Raw genomic sequence first — 26706 nt, forward strand, 5'->3', positions numbered from 1 at the left:
TTGAACTGAGACTTATCCTCATCTGAGTCTGGAGAACAAAGCCTAGGAGGAAAGGCGGAGGGAGCTGGGGAAGAGAAGATGGAGGAGAGGCATGGTTGCCTTCCTTAAATATCCCCAGGGCTGCTCCAGAGGGTAGGACCAGGTCTAAGGGCTGAAAGTTACAAGAGGATGGAGCCAAGGGCCTCTCTTTTGATGGAGAGCTCCCAAAAGAGGCTGGACAGCACTCTATCTGGAGACCCTGGACTGAGGAGTGGGTTGGATTTCGAGGCGTCCGGGGGACCCTTCCATCTCTACATTTCTAGGGTTGTTTGATTCTGTATCATGGGGAGGGTTTAGGCTGTTTTCTGCATATGGGCCATAAGAGGGGAGTTTTGCTACCTTCGTACTAATTCCTTTTCTCCATTTCTTGTTTTGTTGCAGGTTCCTGCTCCTTCCTCTTTGACCGTCCAGCCTCCCCTCCGTCCTCCTGGATTTACTCAGACGAGTGGAGAACCATGAACTGAATGCCAGGCAAATGTCTGTTTTTGCTTTGTCATTTTAAAACAACTCTCTTTATCTGGTATTATATTTTTGGCTTCTGAAGAAGAGCTCTTCTGGGGTTTTTGGATGACCGTGCTTTGAAGAACAAGGGTTTTTTCGTCTTCGTTTTTTATTTTGACTTGAAGAACAACCGCCTCACCTTCGGGAGAGTGAGGATCTCAGGAGAACATGGGGAGGAAAAAGATCCAAATCCAGCGGATTACGGACGAGAGGAACCGGCAGGTCAGTCGGAGCAACTCCATTCCCATTCATTAGGTTCCCTTTGGAAATGTCAGTCTTTCTTAAAGCCTTGCTACAGAAAGCATGGCACAGACTGGAATGGCTTGCACAGGAGTGTCGCTTGCCTTGTGTTGTCTGCCACCCAGGGATCTGGGGATTCTGGGAGCTGTAGTCCAAAAGACAAGCTCCTCCAAGCTCTAAAGGGACCATAGCAATTGCTGGCGGTTAAAAGTTTCAAGACAGGGGCATTTATTTGTGTGTGCATGACTGCAGAGGTGTCTAATGCGATGGGTTGCTCCTAGCTGCCTTTCCGACTTCTGCAAAAGTCTGGCTGGCGCAGATTCCTTCCCTGCCTTTCGCTGGGCACCTGAACAGCCGTCTCTGGCGCTGGGTGGCTGGCACAGGGATGGCTGATGGGCGGCGAATCTTCTGCGGCAAACCTTTCCCTCCCCTCCAGGGAAGCGCCCTGAAGGTTGCGAGGCCTTAAGAGTAACCCGTCCTGACAGGTGGCCTAGTTAGGGTTTCCAGCAGCCCAGCAGGTCTCTCCTCTTGGCAGCGGCTCCTGGAGGCTGGGGGCACCTGAGCAAACTGCAAATCCCATGACGAGGAATGGCAACACACACACACACACACACACACACCCCTATGTTGCATCAAAGTCAGGTTGGCAACATCCTGGGAAGGAGGGAGAGGTTTGGAAACATCCGGGATGCTTCTGCAGGGCTGGTTTTAAGGGTCTCCAAGACTCATAATCTGCTCCTCATCCTCTTTATCTCCTGTTGTTGTTGTTGTTGTTGTTGTTGTTGTTGTTGTTGTTCTGTGCCTTTCAGGTCATTTCCTGCCCCTAAGGTGAACTTCTCAAGGGGTTTTCTTGTCAAGATGGATTAGAGGAGGCTTGCCACCGTGGCTTTCCTCTGCGGCTGAGAGAGTGTGACTGATGGGGATTCAAAACCTTGGTCTCCCAAAGCCTTGCTCTAGCGCTCTTACCACTGAACCATGCTGCCCCTCCTAGGGCCTTCTTGGCCAGATTTATTCCACTGAGAGTTGAGGCTTGGTTTACTCCTCCGTTTCCTTATCGCTTTATTGTCAACAACCCCCTACATTGTTGTTGTTGTTGCTCCGCTTGGCTTTCAGGGTTTGCATTTGCTGTCTGAACTGTTTCAGAAGTGAATTCTAGGGTTGTTTTTAGAGAGCTTTTAGCAGTTTGCAAAGAGCATTTTAAAGTGGGTTTTTAAATCTTTGTATTGTTTTAATTGTTTTTAATTCCTTGCCTTGGAAGCCCTTGTGGGCTGGGAGGCGATAGAGAACTGCTTGGAATAAATGAATAGCCATCAAAATGGCTTTGGCTTCTGGAGACCTTCCAAAGGAGAGCCCTGGCCTTCGGCTTCTCTGCTGAGGCCTTGCAAAGGCAGAAGAGCAGCTGTGGCTTCTTGGGTGGACTCTGTCGTCTTCTTTCCCTATTGCCTCCTGCCTTCTATGGGCCTCCAAGTCGCCTGCCAACTTATGGGTGGCCCCCATGGTTTCCCATAGGGTTTTCTTAGGTGGTCTCCCATCCATGGACTCACCAGGGCTGCCCCTGCTTTAAGCTGAGAGGGGTTCCCCACCTTCACTGTTTGAGGTCCATTTCATGTTCAGCTTTGATGCAGCTTGGATTCCACTTGCATTAGATGCAAACCACACGCGACGGATTGAACGGTTTGGCATTGGCTGGCGCAGGCATAAAACACCAGCAGTCAATGCGTTGCCAGGCATTCCTCCAGATAACGCAGCCATAAATAAGTCCATCCTAGAAACGATGCTTGAACCCTTCCCCTTTCATTGACTTTCCTGCCTTAGCGGCATGAAATACGGACGAGGGCTGGAGGCTGAGACCTATTTTTCCCATCCAGGTGGAAATGCAATTGATTCTGTTGACGTTCCTTCTTGTGTTTCACTTGATCTGTATCTCGGAGGTTAGTAAGAGAATTGAAAGGGACCATTGATTTTTGCTAATTATGCTTTGGACAATCTTGTCTTTGGCATCCTTCAGACGCAGGGAAAGGGTCCAGAGAAGGGATAGAGGCATACCTGAGTTAATGCAGCAGATCTTATTCCTGGGCATGACCTCTTTAAACAGAAACGTTGGTACCAGAGGCAGAAATAGCATGGAAAGAATAAGGAGAGGTGCCTTTACCATCAAAAAAGGCAGAGCAGTTCAGCATGCTTTGGCAAACTTTTTATGCACCTGTGAAATGGCAGGCGAAGTCAACAAACACATTGTGAGCCCCCCAGAGACCACTTGCAAGCTTCTTCCCAAATGCATCCAGTTTTGTTTCCCTTCGCCGCTCTGTGCTTCTTCCATCTCTTTTCTCTTCCTCCCCTGCATCCTCCTCTTCATGCTGATGCTGCTAAAAAGCCTTCCAGTTAGGTTCAAAATGTGGCCAGATTTGTCCTGGCTAGGAAGGAGTTTTCTGGCATTTGATGTGGGCCAATGGAGGCTTGCATAATTTGCATTGGGATGGTGCTGAGCTGAGGTCAGGTTTAAAGGACGTGGCTTGATGCGTCTCGAACTCGCATCCCCTCCGCTCCACCCATGATTTCGCCTTAGTGAGCCTCTCACCCCCGTTTTGGGTCATCCTCTTGCAAACCGGGCACTGCTCCGAACAGCAGTTTCCATTGGACTGGGTTTTCTCTCTCCATCTCGGAACCAGTTTTCCTTACGAAAAGGTTTACTGGGAAAGTGCAGAGTGGCAGCAAACTCTGAAATCACCCTCATTGTCCAAAGCGTTATTTGGGTTTTAAGAGCTGCATAGTTGGTTTTGGAGTAGTTTTGTATTAAGAAAGCACACTGGGGGGGGGGGGGGGGTTTGGAGGGAGACTTTCTATTGAACCAGGGATGGGGAACCCAGTGCCACAGACACACCGAAACAAGGGCTGTTCTTGCCGCCTTTCTTGGGAGCTGCAAAAGTGAGCGGAAAAGGCTTTGCAGCCGAGGGAGTTGCTCAGGGCTTCGGTGGAGGCTCCAGGAAAGGAGGACTCTGGAGAGGAGGAGCAGCCTTCCTTGCCAAGGAGCAAAGCCAGGCTGATCCTCCGTTTCCATCCCTTTTTCCACTGCCGCTCTTTGTGTCCCTCTTGCAAAGGTCAGAGAACAATCTCTCTCTTGAGAGCAGCAGTTTGAGCCTATTTCTGCATTAAGATGTAGGTCTGTTTAACCTGCCTGTCTGTCTTTCTATCTCCTCCCCTCCATATTATCAAATCTCAGCGTGGCTGATGACTGAAAACCGTTGAAACCATGGGATGTGAAACAGCCAAGGTGGACCGGTTGCAACCTGTGGACTGTTTGTGGCCCTGAACCAATGTATTTACTTTTTGTAGGGTTCTTTTCCTTTTAAGGTTTTCCAGGATAGATCCAGAAACGTGAGATGGGGGTCCATGATGCAGCCAGTGGTCTGCCACAGAGGAAAGCACTTTCTGCTGGTGGGATCCAGCATCCCAAGAATAAAACTGGGGCCCCAAACAAATTCTCCCCAGGCTTCTCCATTGGCCAGCAATAATGTTTGGGGAGTGCCTGGGCTGGAATACACCTTTGACCAGGCTGAGACCCAGGGAAGATATAAAGGGATACATAAAGGAAACCCACATGTGACCCATCTCCTTCCAATAGCGATGGAAATGGTGCCAATAGGGGAGCAATAGAGGAGCATCCACTCCCTGGTTCCTTCTCAGCCTTTGTACTTTTCCCAGTCTCAAACTGCCAGCTGAATGCAGAAAAGTATTCAGTGTCAATGGATCCTTTCTCTATTCCAGGCAGGTGCTAGCATTTGGCCGTGATGATGCTAAGCTATCTGTTTTCTGGTGGCAGGACATTGCTCATTCCCTCCTGCCTTGGGGCTTCCCTGCATCCTCCAGGGACACAAATACACACATATACATCTACACATACACACTCAGGCGACTCCTGGGGTTAAATCAGCACACGGCCGGCCCAGTGCAAGCCCCAGGCCAGGGGCCCCCAGTGGCCTGTAATAGCCCCTAATGGCATTACCAGGATTTGCTGAGCCGATTTGCCCACAGAGGTTCAGTCCTGTGTTTCTGCCGGGGTCGGGCAAGAGAGAAGGCTGGGTGGGCGGCTGGGCAGCGGCCAGTTGTCCAGTCCCTTGGAAGGGGCCCTGGAGCCCTGCCCTCCCCTGGTCTATGGGGCAGGCTGGCCCTGGGGGCAATTCCCTTCCCAGCTCTCCTCCTCCTCCTCCTCCTCCTCCTCCTGCGAGCAGCTTACTTACGGCAGCCCTTTGGAAGGAGATCTGATTCCCTCTTAGTCTTAAAAGGTTAATGCCTCCAGATGAGGAGCAGGAGGAGGAGGAGGGAAACACGGGTAAACCTTAGCAAAGGAGGAAAGGCCTTCCATGTTTTGCCCTCCACTCCCAGACTCTGTGGATACAAAGGTGAGAGTTGGGCTGGAGGTTTCCAAGATGCCCCTTTTCTCATTCAGTTGGTTCATGAGTGGAAGCTTCTCTGCTATAGAGGAGAGGAGAGAGAGAAGGAAGGAAAGAGGGGCTTTCCGAATACAAACACGTTGGCTGGAATCCCATCTTCATAAATAGACTTGCGTCCATGGGATTAGAATTGGGCATTTCCGCAATGCCCATTTCTAGCAAGAAGCGGCTGGTACATTATTACGCAGAGGAGCTGGCAAAGAGACCGGTTCATGTTGGTGCCGTTGTGCATTGAGATCCAGTGTCACTGTGCAATTGGGACACTCTTTGGCCATGCCTGGCACCATTTTGAGAAGGACCGTAGAGGAAAAGGGAGGTACAGGTTGAGCATCCCTAACTGAAATGCTCCAAAATCCCAAAATTCCACACCTGACTTCATGAGTTGTGGATGCTGGGCTTGTTATATATGAAACAGTGTGGGGCAATGGTAGAGGCAGCGTTGGCAAGACTGGTTCAGAGGTGGCTTGCCCTGACCTTCCCCTGAAGCTTGAGGGCATAGGACTTTGCAAGGTCTCCCATTGGGTTCCATGGGACGCCTATGGACTGTCACAAAGGTCCCCTGCATCCACTGTGGGGCTTCATGGCAGGATGCCTTTCTGCCTCTGGTGCTTGGTATTTCTGCAACGTTTGGATGCAAATCTTACAAGTCTTACATTTTGAAAAGTGCCAAATGGAAGCAAATGCAAAACCGAAATTACCCAGAAATCCTTGTTTATTTTGACGATCTCTTCCTTATTCTTGAGATGTTACAAGATCCACCATCAAGTGCCAAGCTCTGGAGCGGAGGATATTTGTGGCTCAGCCGGTGCCAAAGAGTTGCAACATTGGAGATGTTTTGGTGGCAGGTTTTTTAGTCGCGTTTCGTTTTTGCTTCAGAGCATTAAGGGAGGTCATTTGGAGGATTTCTTGGCACTTTTTGACCTTTTCTGGAGGAGAAGGTTTTTGCAAATGTCTTCAAAATTAATTTTCAAAGGACACTCAGCCGACCATTAACACAATGCATCACTTTCTTGCTGATCAATGAGGAGAAGCCACAATGAATCGCTTTTCTGTTAAGTAATGCAGTCCGCTGGCTTTGGAAGCAGAAGGCAAGAACCATTCCACCTCCCGGGTACTTGATGGACTGCAACCCCCAGCATTCCTCACCGATGTCTAGGCTGGCAGAGGGGGGATGATGGGAGAGTCCCTGCTCTCTCTTTTCCTTCTCTCTTCAAGGCGGGGAGAAGGAGAGAGAGGGAACGTGGCATGGACAGGTGAAGGCAGCAGCAAGGCTTGTTGGCCTTTGGCAGCTGAAGGAGCGAAAGCGGAGGAAGGCCAAGCGTGGCAGCCGCCATTGAGAAATGGGGAACAGCTGACCCAAGCCCTGGGAGAGGAGAGAAGGCAAGGGCCCCCAGGAAACACTGTTTGCGCATCAGAGGCCATGCGCTTTTGTTGGGAGGTTGAGAGGTGGCTTTGCTCAAGTCGCCCCTCTTTGCTATGGCAGTCCCTCTGTGCAGCAGCAGTGCTTCCCCTGATATCTGGAGTGTAACTTCAGCAAAAGGTTTCCAAACCTCTGGAGGGTCTTCCTAATCTCCAAGTGGAATCTCTTCCACGTTAGAGAGGAATTTCTGGCGATAGGAGCAGCAGATTTCCTCCGAAGGCGGTGGGCTCTAATATAAAGAGAGGCAAGAAGATCATCTCTTGAGGGGGATGACCGGTGGATTGATGGGGCTTTGACAAGGTGACCCCCGAGGTCCCTCCCAACTCTTGGATCCTGTGATTCCCTGATTCTGCAAGGGTGGATTTGGAGTTGGACAGGCGGAAGCTATTTTCGACCCCAAAAAGCACTATTGAGGTGTGAGATTCCAATGGGTCAGATACTGAGTGCACAGTTGTTGGTTTATTCCCTTATTCTTCATGAATTTTATAACTGCTTCTGGCCCATTTTCCTCTCAGGGGGATGATTCTACCTTGCGGCGCTTCCCCCTCTGTTCCAAAAACAGCTTCTGGGTTTGGCAGACCCCCCCCCCCCAAAGAAAACAAAGGCATCCTTGCAAGGCCTGGAGGCTGCCGGGTTCCTCTCCTGGGCCAAGTTTCCCTTCAGGCTCTTCTGCTATTTCCCTCTTGGTTAATGATGGGGGCATTATATCCAGATTGTGTCTCATAAACCTCTGTTACACATTAATTGTGATGCCCAACTGCAATGTTAAACGGCAACATTGCGCAGCTGAACCAAGGCACCCAGTGTACAACCAAATGCTCAAAGAAAATCCATGCACAATGGTGCACCTCATGCAAATGCATCAGACAAAAATTCCCGTTTTCAAGGAGAATTTTGCAGACGAATAAGAGACCAATACGATTCCAGCTGGCAGGGACCATCCACACAGATACTGCACAGTGATTCCACTGTAACCGCCACGGCTATGGACTCCTGAGACTGGCAGAGATGCCTGTGTAAAAGGAAAGTACCCCATTTTGTGGGTCTGGCTAAGCCAGTACCATGCTGGCCTTTTGGCTCTTTGCCGTGGTGGCCATTTCTGGAGGTGAGAGGAGGTAGTCCTTAGAGCTTGGATCTGGGAAGCGGCAGCTTGAAAGGCTCCAACTTGGTCTCCAGGGTCCATTTTGGGGCATCCCCCAGACTCCTTGCCAGGGACCCAGTTGGGAGGATGGCACCCAGAAGCCAGGGTCAGTGCCCAGAGTGAGGCCTCCTCCTGGCTGTGGCGTGCCATCTGTTGGCAGGCAGGAAGCGCAGCAGCAGTGGAGGGAGGTCAGGGCCTGCCACTGACCCCAGCTTTGATGGCCGAAGAGCGTTCAGGGGGGCAGACGGGGACCCCGGCAACGTGACATTTGGAGGTGGCCAGGAGGCAGCGGAGAGCCCAGAAGACAACAGCCCAGCCGGCTTAGCCTCCTCACGTGGGGGGGAACAGCTGCGTCGTGTGCCATCCTTGTGCGCCCAGAGCGGCCGGGAGGTCGATTAGAGCCCAATCTTGTTAACCGCTTTGAGCAAATCGGGGAGAGAGAGAATGAGAAAGAGAAGCGGAGGGAGGGAGGGGAGGAAGGAAGGAATGTTCTCCATCCTGTGTTGCTGTTTCATAAAGCCCCGCTTTACACTAACCCTCCAGCCTTAACTGTATCAACAACCCCAGAGTGCCCTCCTTGGTGGCAAAATGTGACCCCCTTGGCCCCGGTCTGGCTGTGTTTGCCATCCCAAGGTGTCCCCCATCATCCCTTTTGTTTATGACCCAGCAAAGGCGGACTTTGTCTCCTGGGAGCCTTCCAGGGGGGTGATTCTCCTTTGCTGGTTGTGGAGTTGCTTTTCCGCCCCAGACCCATGCGCTGGGGAAGGAGGGTCATGGGCTTCCAGCCTTGATAGCTATCTTTCCTGGAGCATCTGGATGGGCTTGATGGGGACTGGGTTCAAGTCCAGACAGATCCTCCCTCTGACCTAAGAGGATAGTTCCTGCATCTGGTTCTCTCTTTCAGGAGGAGGGTACTTAATGCCCATGTTTCTCCTTGGTGGGTTATCTAGCCATGTGCCTCTCCCCAAAGTCCAGGGCAAGTTCCCTTGAGAAGCCTGGTTCATCCGTGGTTTCTCTTCTGCCCCAGACCTCTCTTGCTGAGAGCCTGACCGGCCTCCCCTTTCCCTGCAGGTGACGTTCACCAAGCGGAAGTTTGGGCTGATGAAGAAGGCCTACGAGCTGAGCGTCCTCTGCGACTGCGAGATCGCCCTCATCATCTTCAACCACTCCAACAAGCTCTTCCAGTATGCCAGCACCGACATGGACAAGGTGCTCCTCAAGTACACCGAGTACAACGAGCCCCACGAGAGCCGGACCAACGCTGACATCATTGAGGTAGGACCCTTCTTTCCCGCCCGAAGCAACACCCGCCCCATGCACTCCCTCTCCTCTCGCTCTCTGGGTGCATCGACACTGCAGAAACCACTCAGCTTGGCACCGCTTTAAGTGCAGTAGCTCCATCCCATGGAATCCTGGGGTTTGTAGTTTTGCAAGGCTCTTAGCCTTCCTGGCCAAAGAGTGCAGGTACTCACACAGCTACAAATCCCATTCTGTAGGATGGAGCCATGGCAATTGGAGCGGAGTCAAACTGCATGATTTGTACATTATAGATGCACCTTCAGAGGAAGAGGAGGAAGGGCTCTTCCATTCTTCCAGTCACCACCATCACCACCAAATGGAGCCTCCAATCTCAGAGGAAGTCCACCTTGAGCAAGCAAGCCAGCAAACAACAGCCTCGCTTGGATGGCCCTGCCGGCATAAAGGCCACTTGCACATTTTCTTGGCCTCAGTGAGAGCAGAGTTCTCCAATGGTTTGTTCTTGCAGGAACTCATGCCATGAGTGAAGATTTGCCATCCTAATGCTATGGTCACCGTGTTGGCAAAGCTTAACACTTATATACATTATTTAATGTACATCCCACCTTTCTGCCAACATGGGACCCAAGGTGGCTTCCAACAAGTTTAAAACCAGACACTGAAAAAACATGATTGCCATCAAAGCTTTCTTAAAAATCAAATTAGATATCATGCTAAAACATCATTGGTTTAAAATGGTGCAAAATGGAATGGAATTTAAAGCGCACAATAAAAATGTTGTGCCATACAGTTCTTACACAAATTCGATATCCTTATCTTTTCAGCTGTTGCTCCGCTAAGATAAAGTGTGGATGCTGATGTTCCAGTGCGATTTCCTTTAATGCTTTTGAACATATTTGTGTGTGTGTGTGTGTGTGTGTTTCATATCAGTGAATTACAAATGTTTGGAAAGTCTGTGAGAAGACTTTAACCTCTTTCGGACTCTTTGCAGGATAACTCTTGGTTTTGTTTTCCAAAGAGGACTGGAAACCTGTGGGTTACTCCTCACAAGTGATAGACCCATTGGGTCAGTGGTTGAATGGTGATTTCTCACGTGGGTAAATGATTCAGTGGGTCTATTCCAAGGTTTCCCAGCCTTTGGTCCTCCATTTGTTTTGGACGTCATTTTCCATAATCCCTGACTGTTGGCCATGTTGGCTGGGACTTCTGGAGCTGAGGTCCACAACAAACAGAGGACCAAACTTTGGCATCCACTGGTCTGTTCTAACCAAGAATAACAGGGGCATTTGCTTAGAGATATGTGTCTGTTCCTCAGTGGGTTGAGGCACCTTTTCTTGCCCAGAGTAAGCAGTCCTTATCTCCCGACCCAAAGGGAAAAGGCAAATCTGAAGCAATTGCCCCCCAAGAGACATAATGGATGGATCTTGGCCTCCTGCGCACTAGTTCTCCATCACTCTCTCCTCTCTTTCCTTTTTCGTTCCTTGTGTTTTTGTGCAAACACAACTTTGCAAACGCAAAGCGGCCAAAGCTCCGGCGCACGGCGCTTTCCGGAGAGTGGGACGACGTGAGCGGAGACTGCAGCCGTCACTTTGTCATTTTTCGATGGAGGGGGGGAGAAGCCACCCAAAAGCTCTGTGTGGGCAGCTCCTTTTATGCTTGGCAAGGTTTAGACAAATGAAGGGTTTTGGCTGGGTAATTATTGACATTACAAGCAAGCGGGAATTAAGGCACGCAAAACCTTTAGTCATTCAATTTATCTGCTCCAGACAGCAGGGGAGGGGGGGCAGCGCATGGTGTGTGTATGTTGTGTGTTGTGTGTCTTTGGGGAGGGGAGGGGAGGTAATGGGCCGGAGAAGACGTGTGCCGGGGGAGTTGTGGCGTTTGGTTTTTCTATATCATTTGGACTCCAGACGGCTGGGAGACTCTCTGGAGCAAGTTTTGAGCCACACAGAACTATAGCATCTTGGAAGGTACCCCAAGGGACCTATAGTCCAGCCTCCTTTGGCTATGCATCTAAAGCATTCCCAAGAGATGGCCATCCAACCTCTGTTTAAAGGACTCCAGAAAGAATTGTTCACCACACTCCGAGGCACTTCATTTCACTGTCAAACTGCTCTTGCGGGTGGCAAGAAGGTCTTCCTAATATTCGTGTGGAATCTCTTTCCTTGCTTTTGAGTCCATTGGCCTCTGGAGCAGCAGAAGGCATGCTTCCTCCATTTTCTCCATGGCATCCCTTCAGCTGCACAGACCATCTCTCCATCCTCTAAACACATCCAGCTCCCTCAACCAAACACTGCGTTGGCCTTTTGCTGCACAAGATGTGTTCTGCTGCGTGTGTGTGTGTGTGTGTGTGTGTGTGTGTGTGTGTTTGTATGTCCATGCTCGGCCATGGAGAATGTGGATCAAGAGAGCTGGGTGCATTTTTGCCCGTCTCTCAGAGGTAGGGCTTATGGGAACTGTTGGGGTGGGCACCTCCTCCTCAGATGCCAACATGGCACTGCTGTCCCTAAGCCCTTTGGGGGGCTGAAAGGCGAAACCAGTCCCTGGAACTGGGCCTGGAAAGAGACCGGGAGTCCTGCAGCTGTCTCAAGGGTGACTGGGTGAAATCCTACCCGCCTCCGTGGCTCCAGCTCCACAGAAGCAATTGAGGAGGGCATTGATCCTTCCTCATGGCGCAAGGGAGGGTTGCAGATGTTGGGATCCTGCCATGAGGCAGGAAGACAGAGAGAGGTAACCAGGTATGAGGATTTGGAAGGGTTTAGGCAAGGAGATGTTTAGGGCCACGATCCTTTTCTGAGCTGTGCCTCCCAAGGCAAGATGGACATTTGGACTGCAATGGCAGGAGGGCGGCCGCCCTTTGGGCACAGGCAGGGACTCCAAATTTCCTTTCCTTCCCTGCTCTCCTTCCTTGTATGCAGTCTGCATTGCACCATCTCCATCTTGGAGGATCCTGAGAACTTGGGTCGGGGGAGTCCACTGGGAGGGAGGACACCAGCCGATGTGGGAGATCCTCAGGACCCATGGGACTCCGGCAAGTGGCATTCGCCTCCTCGTAGCTCAGTGTATTAAGCACACTGTTTGGGTTGGAACACACTGCCAATAGCGCCACAAGTGTTGTCTGTCTCTTCCTTCTGGTCTTGGATCCAACATCTCCATCACTTGGGAGTCCTTGGCATTGGGAAGGAGGAACCCGCTGTTCCCGACAGAACGTCAGCAAAACAAGGAGTCATCCTCCCATACTCAGCCCCCACCTCCGAAATTTGGGTTATTGCTTCCTCTTAGGAAGAACAAGGTGGAAGGCGTGAGTGTGAGCAAATGGGAACCCTAGGCAGGGGTTCACATGAGAGAGCCCTCCTCTGCATCCCCCCAAATGGACTGAGATATGGAGCAAGGGAGATGTGGGACCGGAGCCTTCTCTGCTGTGGCACCTTCTCGTTTTCATCGATGGATGGACACCATTCATCAAGTTAGTTGCGTTAAATGCATTCAAGCACATGCCAAGCTCAGCACTTGAAAAGATAATGTGTTTTGGTGGGCTAAATCCAATGAGTCCTCCAAGTCCAGTAGACCCATGGAACCAATAGCATTTACACTTACCATATCTTGATACCACAGGCCTACTATAGTTGGAGGGGGCATGATACAGCCCTCTTTAAATATCTAAAGGGATGTCATGTAGAGGTGGAGGCAGCTTGTTTTCTGCTTCTTTGGAGACTAGGACACAGCTGTGGGTTCAAATTATGAGGAAAGAGATTCCACCTAAATGTTAGGAGCTTGTACAACACTGGAACAAACTGCCTTGGATGGATTTCCATCATTGGAAATCTTTAAACAGAGCTTGGGTGGGCCTTTTTAGGGAGTGTTTTAGTTGGGTATTCCTGTGGGGCAGAATGGGGTTTTGCTAGCCCTTCCAGCTCTAGGATCCTGCGTTGCACAGAGGTTGCTCTGCCTAGCCCTCCCTCCGGAGCCCATTTTTGGGGTTCAGGCAAGGGACTGTCTTCTCCGCTTGCTTGGCTCCTGCCCTGGGGTCCGGCTCAGGCTCACGGCCCCCACCTCAAGGATGCCGGCTCAAAAGGGTTAACGCCGCCTGGAAAATGGCATTCTCTCTTTCTCCCTTGCCCCTCTTTCGGTTTCTTGTTGGCACAGAAAGGAATCTTGCCTTCCAGGAAATATTCCAGCAGAGACTTTTGAAACCATATTGGCAAAGGGTGCTCCATAAACACGGAGGGACTAATTGCTTCTGGTATTTTGAAAATACAGTGATTAAGTGCGGCCGAGGAAGGCAGCCTTGTGGGGAAGGGGAGCTGCTCAAATGTTGCCCCTGACGCATCTCTTCCTTCCCCCGCCTTTGGGATGTGCCCCTCCGGCCGGCCCCCGAAATGAGTATCGCCTGCCCTTCTGGAGGAGGGAGGCGGCTGCCCTTGGAAGTGGGGGACCCCCTAAACTCATGGCAATTTCCTCCATCTAGGGGGACGTAATCGGTCGACATCTAAGTGGAGGAAATCTGCATGTAGTGGCTGTGGGGTGATGTCCCGCTCAACAGACCATGATTTGCCACTTGCCAGCAGACTCAAGTCAGAAATCATAGCTTGGAGGTGGGTTTGCAGATGGTGGTTTGTGCTGATCTTGGTTTGGCTCCATGTCTTCATTCACCAGTAGAGGCTCCTTGAGAGGCAATAACAGCCTATGGATTTGGGAAGGGAGGCTGTGTGGAACCGATAGGAACAGCACTTTCGTTTCTGTGGCCCCTCGAAAAGGGAACCCTTCCATCCCTTAGGAGGCCTGAGTGGCACCAATGCTGCCTTCCTTCCGGAGCCACATGGAAACATAGCTATCGACTGGGAAGCAGGAGACGCAGTGTGATGTGTTTGTGTGTGTGTTGTTTTTTTGGAAGGATAGCTATTTTGGCTGCAGTGCTGGGCAAAAGGCAGGGCATGCATCAATTAATTAATCCATTCAGTAAATTAAATTTTGCCTCTGTTTTGGTTGCCCAGTGAGAAATCATTCTGATTCTTTGTAAACATTGTTTGGATTCATGGGGAGGTTTGGGGAGGCCACAGAATTGGGACTCGGGGGCCGGGAGTCTATGGATTGCCATCTCCACTCCCCTGGTATGTGGAAACCGCCATTCGCCATGACAGATCCCGAGTGATGTGCCGTCCATCCCGAAGGGTCTCTCTTTCAGAATCCCCCCCTCGCTTTCCCTCCAGAGATATGGCTGTCCTGAGCGCCATTCCACTCCTAACCATCCCACTTTCCTCCCAGTTTCTTCCTCTTGGCTTCCAGGCCTCAACGGCTCTCTCGGTTGTTGCTTTCAGACCTTAAGAAAGAAAGGTTTTAACGGTTGCGACAGTCCGGAGCCGGACGGGGACGACTCCATTGACCAGAGTCCGCTGATGGAGGACAAATACCGCAAAGCCAGCGAGGACCTGGACATCCTCTTCAAGCGCTACGGCGTAAGTGGCCCCACTGCCGCCGGCCAAGCGTCCCTCACCCTCTCTCTTTTTCTTTCCTGTCTCCTTTCTCTCTGTGTTTGTGGAACGGACCCCTCCCCGCCCATCCCAAACCGCTTCCCCCGCCCGCCCCGACTATCGCCGCTCCCCGCGCAAAACAGGCGCTGAACAAGAAACATAGAGAGTGTGAGAGCCCCGACGCCGACGACGTCTTTACGTTGACGCCTCAGACAGAAGAGAAATATAAAAAGATTGATGAGGAGTTTGATAAAATGATGCAGACTTACAGGCTCACAGTGAGTAGCCAGCCGGGGCCGGCCAGCTGCCCCCTCCCCAAATGCCTCCCGTCGTGGGTACGGTTGCCAATTAAAAATAATGCCAATCATTAGCCTTGAAAAGGCGCCGCGTTGAAAATGTGCCATTGAAGGATCCCGATCTCCTGGCTCTTGCTGGCCTGGGCTTTCTTTCCTTCTGCTTAACCCATTTTTGCAGAACAGCAGGAAGCGGGCTTTGGGCATTTTGAAGCCCTTTGCTTCCTTTAAGCCTTTTGAAAAGAGGGAAGGAGAGAAAGCAAAAGAGGACACCCTTCCCAGGGAAATGTTCTGCATATATTCAGAGGCTCAGCGTCCTCCTTCCCTGTAGTTTCCTTTAAAAGAACCACAGATGAAAAAGGGCTATGCGCATGCGCAAAGGCACTGAGTCCATTAGACCCAGTGTTGCCATTTGGTAAGAATAACTGGTTCCTTTTGCAAAGGGAAGGAGGGGCTCAGCATGTCCCTGGCGGCCAAAAGGTTGGGGGCTTTGGAGGGGTTAGTGGAAGTTGGCAGCCGTACCTCCGGGGGGAAAGGATCGAGGGGAGATTGTGCATGATTTGGCTTTTACGGAGCCTCCGCTAACTTGCACCCCGAGACAGTGTATGAAGGATCATTGCAAAATGCCCCCGTGGCATTTTGGGGGGTTGTATAGAGCCTGTTGCTGAATAGTGTCAAGGCTGAGGGAAAACTCACATGTCTACTTTAAACCCCTTTTATGTTTTGCCCCAAGTAAGTGATAACAGCAGCGAGATACCAATAGCCCAAGGCAATATTCAACTAAATGATCCTATAGTATAGTACAGGAAGGGAGGTGGCTAGGTCATACGTCTGAAGAAAATGCTGCATTAGTGGCATTAGAACATGAGTAGGTTCTGGGGTGGTAATAAATACATGAATATAAACAAAGAATGCTTTTCTGGAGCATTTTTGCTACAGCAAAGTGGTGTCAAACTCCATGATTTCTACAGTGTAGATGCACCCTGAGCATCATACTAATCCAGAATAATAAAACTACCTGGGAAAAGGCCTCCCTTTGCTTGAGAGGGTGCCGTCCGTCCCCCAAAGTGACCCTCAGACTGGCAGGTGGGCACAAAGGTGGGCTTCTGGGGAGAACTGAGTCAGGCTCCTCTGCCAAGCTAACATGAGAGCTGCTTAATGCTCGGGGTTCATTGCCCGTTCGCCTGTCCACCCCATTGCTTCCTGTCTGCCTTTTAACTTTCTGCTCAGGGCTCTTTTGCAGCTTGCTTTTGGGGTGCCAGCGGTACCTGGAGGCATGAGGAGGAAGAGCGGCCTTGGTCCCTGGCCAACCCTTTGCCCTCCTTTGCTTTGGGGCTTTTCTCTCTGTGTCTTCCTAGTGGGTCCAAGGCTGTTGGCTGGACATAGAGCCCCTCAACCTGGAAAGTGTGGCTTCCCCCATTTGCCTTTGCTGTTGTGCAACCTTGCTGCTTAGCCAGCCTAACTGTAGCTGCTGAAATCCCCACCACCACTCTCCTCCATTAAACACACCTCTTTCTTCTCTCTCTCTCTCCTTCCCAGTCTGCAGTTCCAGCTCCCAATTTCGCCATGCCAGTTACGGTTCCCGTGTCCAACCAGAACAGCCTCCAGTTCAGCAACCCGGGCGGCTCTTTGGTGACCCAGTCGCTGGTGACCTCTTCGCTGACCGACCCCCGGCTCCTCTCGCCGCAGCAGCCCTCCCTCCAGCGCAACACCGTCTCCCCAGGACTCCCCCAGAGACCCGCCAGCGCAGGTAGCAGGGTGGCCTTTTGGGAGCAAATTTAGAAACCCTGAGCAAAAACAGAAACCTGAAATGAGTGGGAAGGTGACATTTGGGGTTTTAAGGTGAATAAACAGGATCCCAGATCCTACATAGCGTTAACCTCAGCATTCTCCTTCTCAGGGGCCATGCTGGGAGGAGACCTCAACAACACAAACGGTGCCTGCCCAAGCCCAGTAGGTGAGTCCTTGCGGGGGGAAATAGGGTGAGGATTGTGGCTGGAAACCTTTGGGAATTCAAGGTGGAAACCTGATACATCTGTGGCTGAACACATTGGTAAATCCCATGGGGTCCAGTGGGTCAACTCTGTTTGGGAGGAACCAACTAGACATGTGTTATGGGATCGTCTGAGCAGAACTTTGTTTGGAGGCATCCCTTTGTCTTCTGGGTACCACCTGCCACGTCCTTGGCCACCAGCAAAGCTTATGCTAAAGTGGTGATGTGTGTCAGCCTTTGGCACTGACAGAATGCTTGGTGAGGCTTGGAAAGACATTCCTGGCACAGGGCAGAAGACCGTACACAGCCAAGGGTTGGACGAGACGGTCTTTGCGGAGCCTCCGTCTCTTGGGAGAACAGATTGTGAGGGATTGCTCGAAATGCTCAGCATCCCAGTTAGACTGTGTCTTGGGCACCAAGTGGTGGCAAAGGGACCACAGGTTGAGAGCCACTGTCAGACCTTCCAACCCAAGGGCTATGTCAGTGTTGAAGGCTGGCACACATCCCTGCTATACCATAATCTTAAATGATCTTAGAGATGGATCTTTCTTGCTGGGCGTTTTCTGTGCAAGGGCAAGGTAATGCATGGGGATACTGGGCTACAGCTTCCACAATCCCCAATGACTGTCCATGTTGGCTGGGGCTTCTGGGAGTCAAAGCCTAAAACATGAAGGTTAGAATCCAGCTTGCTATGCTGAAGCCCCACACCTTGGCTGCTACCCCTCAGGAGGCTATGCCTGGTCTCTAGGAAACCACTGGGGGATATATATATATATATATATATATATATATATATATATATATATATATATATATATCTTGTGCTGAACATCATGCAAACCACAGAATAAAGCTCCCTGTTTATTGCAAAGCCGCAGTTGCACCACCGACCGTGACGAAAGTCCCTCTGCAAAAGACGTATCTCCCAGGCCGAGGTCTCTAACCGCCCCTTGGAAAACCTGCCCTGGAAGGGAGGCCGGGCGGTGCCTCGGAGGGCAAACTGGGCAAGCAGGTTCCTCCGTGCGGCTTCTAATTAGAGACTTTGGATGAGGCTTAGCCGACCTTGTCAGTTCCAAAAACCAGCCCTTGTTTTTAAATCCTTGTTAAAATGACAACCGTTCAGGGTGGCTTCAGAAATGTCGCCGGAATCCTTTTCAAATGATGCTTTGTTTGGTTTAATTACCGCATCTGCCGAGGGGCAGAGAAGGGATGGCTGAGCCGCCCCGGCCTTGAAAAGAAACGGACGGAGAGGTGAATCCGGGCGGAGGAGAGGAGAGGGTTTTGGGAGGAGCAGTTTTGTCCCCTCCAGCCGTCCCAAGGGGCCAGGAGCAGCCCCTGCCCAAGTGCTGCGCTCCCTGAAGAAGGGAGAAGGGGTTGTGGAGACCCTGGGACCCCTTGCAAAGCCCAGGGCTGAGCACAGAGGACTCGAACGCAGGTCTGCCTGGATGCTAGTCCAGCACTCAAACCCCTGCATCATGCAGGCTCTAAAAACATTGCAACCCTCTCCTAGGGTTTTTCTTAAGGGGAGGTTTGCCATTGCTCTCTTCCTCTGAGGCTGAGAGGATGACTTGTGCAGGGTCACCCATTTGGCTCCTGTGGCTGAGCAAAGGGAACTCAAACCCTGGTCTCTCAGAGTCCTGACATGCAAGGCACAAGGGTCCTGTTCCTGCCTCTGTGAGGCTCCCTCCATATTATTATTAGTAGTAGTATTAGTAGTAGTAGTAGTAGTATAAACAGTCCTCCGTATCCACAGATTCAACCATCCATGGCTTGGAAATATTCCAAAAAGATGTAAATTCCAGAAAGCAAACCTTGATTTTGCCGTTTTATATAAGGGACACCACTGTATTTAATAGGATTTGAGCATCCTTGGATTTTGGTATCCATGGGGGCTCCTGGAGCCAAAGATACCAAGGGCCGCCAATGTATCATCATCATCATTATCATCATCATCATCATCATCATCATCATCATCATCATCATCCTGCCTTTCTCCCCAAAATGGGATTCAAAGCGGCTTGGCTAAAAGCATCCAAAAAAGTGAGCCTTGGCTCAGGATGACACTCTTCCTAACCTCACTGTTGCTTTTCACTCAGGAGATCAGGATAGGCAGGAAACCTTTGCTCTCTGCCCCCTTGGATGTGGGGCTGGAAGGGGTCCGAGAGCTGGGCCTGGATGGGGGTCCTGTCCCTCGCGTCCTCCTAGGCCTGAGGGTCTCCCCCCGTCCCTGGGCCGCTTGCTGTCCCTGTCAATCAGAGGCCCGCCTCGCAGGGCTCCTGTCTCCAGTGCAGCCCCCCACCCGGCCTCAGCTGTCGCGAGCGGCTGTTCTGGGCCGGGCAACTTGGCAGTGCCTCTGAATGTCAGGATTGACGTCACCAAAAACATTCCCTTCGTTCCAGGAAAGTTGGGGGGAGCAGATGGGGAGGGGGCGAGGGGGATAGACCCTCGAAGCAGAGGCTTGGCATGGCTGGCCCAGGGAGGGGGCTTTCTCAGGACCTCAGGACCCCAGGGACTATGAGGCTGATCTCTCTGGGGGACCCTTGACCCTTGGGTTGGAAAGGGAAGCCCACCATGTCTCCCCTCTCCCCTTTCAGAGACCCCCTGAGGTTTGGATGATGGGTATCCAGGTCCCAGCCTGGCCCCGTGTCTTATATTGTGGAGGAGATTGTGAAAGTCCCCACTTTGGGACTGCAGCCCCCATAATCCCCCAGCCCCCTGCCCCTGGTTGGGGGATTCTGGGTATTGCATGGGATGGCCATGCTTCAGGACTACCTTAGTTGCATATCTCTTCATGACAGATGTTGCAACAAGATGGGGGAGCCTTTGAAGGTTCAGTGCTTCCATGCAAAGTCATTTCTTGTGTTGCACTTTGGACTAGCTGGCAGAGGGAACCAGGGAGGGGACTAATGTTTTGGATCCTCTTTTGGCATCCTCTTTGGTAACCTCTGCCCGTCTCTGGGGGCCTTCTTCCAGGGAACGGCTACGTCAGTGCCAGGGCCTCCCCGGGTCTCCTCCCGGTCTCCAACGGGAACAGCCTTGGCAAAGTCATCCCCGCGAAGTCTCCGCCGCCCCCCACGTCCTCCCATGGCACCCAACTGGGGCCCAACAGCCGCAAGCCGGACCTGCGTGTCATCACCTCCCAAAGTGGGAAGGGGCTCATCCAGCATTTGGTGAGTCCTCCGGGTGGGCGGGGCCTGGGGGCCTTTTGCGCCGCCCCTCCCACGTGGGGGTGGAGCCAGAGCCATCCAATGGGGAGACTCTTGGGAAACCTCTTCCTATGGTCCTTGCAGTGATGGCCTTGAGGCTTTCTGTATCATTGGAAGGAATGGTGCATCCACTCAAGTATCAGACAAGATGTCCTAGGAGCCATGCAAGGGGATCAAGCCTTATCCCTCCCAAATGGGTGGTTCTTTTACAGTTCAGACTTAAGCCCAGAACAAATTCATGCGCGCACACATCTCACAATGGCTCAGGGCATGGATCCCAAGAGCGTTTCCAATGAGTCTCTCATTGGAGTTGGAATCCACTCTGGACTTTAGTCCAAACTGGATAGGAGCTACACTGAGGTGATGAGCCCTGTCTCACACACACATGAAGATCGGGTCCACTGGGATTTCAGATTCTCCCTGAGAAAGTAATAACAATAAAGAGCAGAGTCCTGACTTAATGCCAGAAGCGGAGCACCTGTGTCTCCAAATCAGGTGCTGAAGGTAACCCTTTGCTTTGCTTCCGTTTCTATTTTGCTCCCAGACAGAGGATCATCTGGATCTGGTGAGTGCCTCTCCTTGCAGCCTTGTGTGTTTGTGTGCGTTTGTGTGCGTATGCATGCAATTGCAACTCTCTTGCTTTTGTTTCCCACACTTCTTTCCCACCTGCCTCAGGTGTGTTGGGGGAGAAAGGGGAGGGGAGTGATCAGGGTCCCCTCTGGCTCCCTCTTGGCCGATCTTCCAGTCTGGCCAAGGAGAGGACATTTAACAGACCGCCCCTGATGCCCGCTTGGCACCACCTTAGCCACCAGGTAGATTTGGGTACAGAGCCCCAGCATTGACACCTTTGTGTCCTAAGGAGCAGGAGAACCCCTTTGCTTTCATGCACTTTCTAGCTTTCCTTTTGCCTTCTTGGGAAGGACAGTTCAGTTCCACTCTTTGGAATTGTCTGTGCTGCCGAATTGCAGCAGTTTGGTCTCAGTTTAACTACCATGGCAGCACCCTGTGGAATCCTGGGACTTGTAGTCACCTGCAGGGGTCCCTAGAGATCTCTAGTCCCACTGTCATGCTTTTTAACAGAGGGTTTTCAGTGCCTGCTGCTGTCACCTGGCTTGATGTTCCTTTGTGGGGTACTCCCTCCCATCTGCAGTGCAGCTTTTGGGGGGCCTGGCTTTGACCCACATCTCCGTGGTGCCTTTCCTGCCCCCTCTTCTCTCCTTTCAAAGATGCAGGGGTTGGGATCAGGGTTTGGGGTACCTGACTGCATGGGTCACTGCAAGGAGTCACTTCTGCCTCCCGCTTCTCTGCATGCCTTCTTTGAGGGGCGGGTGCCACCTCCCCGATGGCCCTGCTCCCATTACTGCCCTGGAGACCTCCCCTCACCCTCGTTTTACCTGCTTGCGCTGATTTATTGATTAGAGCTAAAATGGGACTCAAGGTGGCTTGTCACCCACAATCCGTCTCGCTTGGGCGCATGGCCTCTGTGCGAATTCTGTGCTTTCTGAACTAAAAGGCTGAAACCAGACAAAGAAGCTCAGGCAGAATGAGGGAGTCTTTCCAAGAGCCTGGGAACGTGAATAATTCCTTCTGTGCACTGCAAATCCCAGAATCCCCCAGCTTCAGTCCAAAGATGTAGCCTCGACATCAAAAGAAATGAGAGAGAGAAAGAGGAGGGGGCACGGGTTCAAGGCATAAACCAAAAATGTAGGGAGAAAGGAATAGACGCTTGAGAAAGTGATAGGAGGAGGAGGATTCACACTTGTGTTCTTCCTCACTTGACATCTGAAGCATCAAAAGTTGGGGGGCCTTTTCATGCTGGCAGAGCCCTACAGTCTATAGGCGCCTGTTTCCTTGGCTCCTGACCTGCCTACCCTTCTTTCTTTCTTTTCCTGCAGAACACACAGAGGCTTGTCGTCTCCCAAGCGACCCACTCTTTGACCACGCCGGTTGTTTCGGTGGCTACCCCGAGCCTCCTGACGCAGGGGTTGCCCTTCTCGGCCATGCCAACAGCATACAACACAGGTAAGATGCCACCCAAAAACCCCATCCCTGCTTCATCGCTCCAGAAGCCACTCTGCAACACTGAGAGGGCAGCCCCTTGGTGGGCAGCCAGTGGGGCAACGGACCCACTATCCATTTCAAGCCAGACTTGATAAGGAGTTTCCCAAGTGGATGGATCCTGCCTGCAGACCTTGCAGAGGGGGAGCATTACTCCCCAAAAGTTGCACAGTGCCTTGGAGAACCCCTCTGAAGTTTGGGATAAAACCCCAGAGCAGATTTCACACCCCACTGACATGGGGGCTCCCTGCCACCATTGCCCACTTTGCCTATATTGTGATCATGTCTGCATGGGATCCGCCATGTGTACAGATTGAGGTGTGACTGTGACTTGATTTTGTTCATGGTTAATTTCAGGGGCAGTACTTGACTTTGGTGTTGCCCTTTAACAGCCAAGCTGCCCTCTGCCCTTCTGTTCCAAATGGCACCCTTTGGGTCCATTATTCCCCTCCATCTCTGGGCAAAGGAGAGCCTTCCAAAAGTTGGGCTGCAACTCAGTTAGTCTCAAAGGTGCTACAAGATCCCTTTGCATACTGCAACTCTCTTGGTCCTTGACCCTTGGCTTGGCTAGGCCTGATGGGAGTTGCAGTCCGATATAGTCTGGAGGGCTACACATTCCCCATGAGACTCTCCCCAGCCTGGATTGCTCTGAGTCTCAGGCAACGACGAGATTTTGAAATGGCAGCTCTCCCTGGTGCATTTTTGGCTATATCTTAAACATCTGAAGGGCTGGAAACCTAATTTTGTCAATCTCTGGAGAACAGATGGGGTGGCCAGTGTTGTCCATTGGCCACTCTTCTCTGCCAAATTTTGCTTTTGGTCGCCTTTTTAAATGCATGATTTGGCCCCAGTTTTTCTTTCCGTCCTTGGCATGTAAGAGATAAATGCAAGGAATTTATTCTTTCCCAAATGTCCTTCCCTTTGGATGGCTCAGAATTTCCCAGCTTAGCTCCATCCTTCCTTTAGAGTGTTTTGGAGGAGGGCAGTGTGTCTGTGTGTGTTTTGGGGTGACCAGAGACTGCAGGCACCCCCAAACAAGAACAGGATGAGAGAAGATGGAGGAGAAGCAGAACAAAGGGGTCCAGCCCCGGTTGCGTTGGGTTTGCATCCAACCCTGGGAGACAATCCAGCAGAATGGTGGCCTCTCGGGGTGTTTGGTCTGTGAGTTTCAGCTCCATGGAAGGCAAGGGAGCCTCCTCCTCCTTCTCTCCCTCCTCCAAATATTTGAAGAATGGTCCCCGGTGCTCCGCGCCTCTCTTTTCGGTGGGAGTTTCGGCCAAGACTGAGGGAGCCTGGGCTCCTTCCCTCCGTTGCAGAGAGGAAAGCCCTTGTAATTTCAAGGTGTTGGAGAGAAACTTTGGGTGTTGGAAGCCAGGTTCCGGGGAGTGAACCCAAGTGGAAGGACCGGCGTCCAGCCTTGCTCCAAAGCCGGGTGTGTAGGGAGGGCTGCCTTTGCGTTGCCAGAAATGAATTATGCAGAAAAACCGGAGGGAGGCAGGTCTTGTCTTTCTCTTGGAAATTCTTTCCTTCTTTCTTTCTTTCTTTCTTTGGTGGTGACAACGGAGGGTGTGTTCTCTACGTGTTAAAAGGCTTTTGGCACCGTCCCAGTCTCTTCGGCAGCCTTGGTTTCAGGGCTGGATGGCTGCATGCTTTTTAACCCCTAGAGTCTAAAATGGCTGAACTGGGCCTGCGCCAGGGCTGGGGAAAGGCAGAGGAGCCCTGTCCTTTCTCTCACTTGGCAACCCTTGTGATGCCCAGAACTGAGATCTTTGCTTTTGGTGGGAATGCCTGGCGATGGGATCTGGAGACCCATTGCCTGCCTGCCTGTGTCTCCTACGGACGAGGAGGGGACTGTGGCCTGGTGCCACCAGCAGCTGGGCGCCTGCAAGAAGTCCACTTCCTTCCTGGCAGGAGGGTCACGTGACCAGACTCTCCCCCCCCCAACCTCAGCCCCCCTCCCTTCCTGCCTGTGTGACCTAAAATCCAAAAGGCTGGTTGTGCTTTTCTCTCTCTTGTGGGCAAAGGGCTCCCTCTTGCGGCCAATGGGACCCTTCACCTAAGAGCCAGCATGGCTTAGCAGTGGTTTAAGTGTTGCATTGTAACTCTGGAGACCAGGGTTCGAATCCCTGCTCGGCCGTGTAAACCCATTGAGTGACCATGGGTGGCTCACACTCTCTCAGCCCCTCAAAGGGGCCATTGCAAACAGCCCTTGAAGACCCCATGATAAGTTCCCCTTAGGTTCACCATAAATCAGAAATGACTCAAAGTCACACAACAGCAACAACAGCATCATCTGTTTTGCAACCTTTATTCCCATTTCCTCAAAATTGAAAGCCTCGGCTCATGAAATCTTTGCAGAGATAGCAGTGGCCTAGTTTAACTCATTTTCTATTGTGGAATTGCCCAGCATGCTCTTGTGCTTTTTAAATCATCCCTTGCTGTTATCTAAACATTGTCTTTGTGTTGTTGTGTGCCTCATGAGCCTGTTGCATGGCTCTCTGGGCAGGATTTATTCCAGGGAGGTTTGCCCTCTGCAACCCTCTTTCTTTCCTGGCTTTCAGACTACCAACTGACCAGCGCAGACCTCTCCTCCCTGCCGGCATTCAGTTCACCCGCTGGCCTCTCCCTGGGCAACATCTCTGCCTGGCAACAACAGCAGCAGCAACAACAACAGCAACAACAGCAGCAGCAGCAACAACAGCAGCAGCAGCAACAACAGCAGCAGCATCTGGTTCCTGTATCCCTAAGCAACTTAATGTAAGTCCCTTGCAATGGACTTCCCCATCATCTCCCTTTGCAAGATCATGTCCCTGTTGCCCTTAATGGGGAAGCATTGCCTCATTCATGATTTAATTGTGAGTTTATTTCCTTCATTAATGACCGAATGACCGTTGGAATGATGAAGGCATCAAAGGCTTTTTGGAACTTGACTCAGTCAGTAGTTGAAATTGAGACCGGTAGTCAAGAAATCAGAGGACTAAGGGTGCAGCTGCACTGTAAAAAGAACACAGTTTGGCACCACTTTAAGTGTTGTAGTATTTGTAGTTTTACAAGGTCTTTAGCCTTCTCTGCCAAACAGTGCTGGTCCTTCACTGGAAAAGAGGATAATGCCGGGGAAAGTGGGAAATGGCAGGAAAAGAGGGAGATGGCATGACCATCATGGAACCTTCAATGGCAGTCCCTGGCCCCAAACCCCATCCCTTTTGCATTGCGGACACACCTGGATTGCCCCACAATTTGCAGAAAGGACTGGGCTTCAGACTCAAGTGTGCAAATGGAAGAGCAGTTTGTTCAAAACAGCAGATGTCTGTCGCTCTTGTGGAATCCTGGTCCAGAGCTGTATTAAGGAGAGCAGGGACTAACTGGGGGCATGTATTGTGGGGCAGGGGCTGGATGGTGGGACACTGCGGAAAAGGCCCTGCTTCCAGCCAAGGAAGGGACCCTTCCCGACGGCTGGGCCCCCGTCTTCTGTGCCAAAGTGCCCTTCAGCCCCGCTCTCCCTTCCACAGAGGAGCGTTTCTGCCGCCAGTGGCCATTTCTGCCATGGAGGGTTGGGGCGCCAGTGGGTCAGGAAGGGAGGCGAGGGCTACCCCGATTCTGTCCCAGGGCAAATGGGGCAGGAGCAGCCAGTGGCTCGGCTCCTGACCTCTCAGAGAAGAAAGGCCAGTTGGTTACATAATCCACCGCTGCCAGCTAAACTGGGCAGACAAGGCACCCGTTTTTTGTCCTTTGGAAAGTGTGGGGCGGGAAAAGGCAGATTGCTTGCCTTTTCAGTACAAAGGGTGGTCCTGGAAATGGGATCTGAAGGGTTAGGACAGGACTCCCTCCATCCTGGTCCAGATCTTGGAGCAATCCAAGGAAGCCATGTTGGTGGTGCTGGGCCTCTGTTGGCATGTCTCTCTCTCAATGCCCATTTTTTGTTGTATCTACCTTACAACAGGAGGGAAAATGCGCCAATGCTTTGGTTCCTCACTTGGCCACTCTCTTCTTCTTTTCTCCCCCACAGACAAGGGACCCACCTCTCCCATGCCACCACTTTGACCGTCAACACCAACCCCAACATCAGCATCAAGTCGGAGCCCGTCTCGCCCAACCGGGAGCGCAACACGGCCACCCCGCTCTCGGCGTTCCCCCACCAGCCCCGGCATGAGGCCACTGGACGCTCGCCCGTGGACAGCCTCAGCAGCAACGCCAGCTCCTACGAGGGCAACGAGCGAGAAGAGCAGCCCCGGGCCCCCGACTTCGGCTCCTCCCTCGGCCTCCTGAGACCCTCCTCTGAGGCCGATGGCGAGAACCCTTCGGTCAAACGCATGCGCTTGGACGCTTGGGTAACATAACCTCCTCGCACGCAGCGCACGGCCCCCCATTTCGGGGCTGTCCTTGGCCTCACACACGCGTGCGAGTGAGCGGACGACACGGGAGGGAGGGGAGGGGTGGTGGTTGGGGGGCTGAGGAGGAGGGGAGGTTGGGAGAGGGAGGGGGTGGCATGGGGAGGGGAGGGGGCGGGGGCGGGCGGGGGGCTTATTATAAAACTGCCTGAGAAATAGCTTTAGGATTTTGTAGGCATCTGTTCTAGCAACCCTTATGCAGTCCGTGAAACAAAAAAGGCTCTCGGGGAATCTTCGGAGAGCTGCTA

General features: G+C 51.9%; 1 protein-coding gene across 7 annotated transcripts in view; it reads left to right on the forward strand.

Annotated features, from left to right (window-relative positions):
- The window catches only part of MEF2D (myocyte enhancer factor 2D), a 58052-nt gene extending 31564 nt beyond the window's left edge, over positions 1 to 26488 (forward strand). For 3 of the 7 annotated variants that reach the window (XM_089482826.1, XM_089482827.1, XM_089482828.1), the window contains 10 exons: positions 421 to 762; positions 8864 to 9067; positions 14368 to 14505; positions 16353 to 16563; positions 16714 to 16770; positions 19780 to 19976; positions 20557 to 20577; positions 21908 to 22034; positions 24632 to 24827; positions 26077 to 26488. In XM_089482826.1, coding sequence (XP_089338952.1) covers positions 709 to 762; positions 8864 to 9067; positions 14368 to 14505; positions 16353 to 16563; positions 16714 to 16770; positions 19780 to 19976; positions 20557 to 20577; positions 21908 to 22034; positions 24632 to 24827; positions 26077 to 26407 — 1536 coding nt within the window. In that variant the 5' untranslated portion in view covers positions 421 to 708 and the 3' untranslated portion in view covers positions 26408 to 26488. Of the gene's footprint in view, positions 1 to 420; positions 763 to 8863; positions 9068 to 14367; positions 14506 to 14663; positions 14799 to 16352; positions 16564 to 16713; positions 16771 to 19779; positions 19977 to 20556; positions 20578 to 21907; positions 22035 to 24631; positions 24828 to 26076 lie in introns of all 7 variants that reach the window. The other 4 variants (XM_089482832.1, XM_089482829.1, XM_089482830.1 and 1 more) reach the window with 4 other exon arrangements.
- Positions 26489 to 26706: the final 218 nt, after the last annotated feature.

Source organism: Sceloporus occidentalis, unplaced genomic scaffold (assembly GCF_023333645.1).
Source record: "Sceloporus occidentalis isolate IW3139 unplaced genomic scaffold, rSceOcc1.0.p SCAF_20, whole genome shotgun sequence".
In the NCBI taxonomy this organism is placed as follows: Eukaryota; Metazoa; Chordata; class Lepidosauria; order Squamata; family Phrynosomatidae; genus Sceloporus; species Sceloporus occidentalis.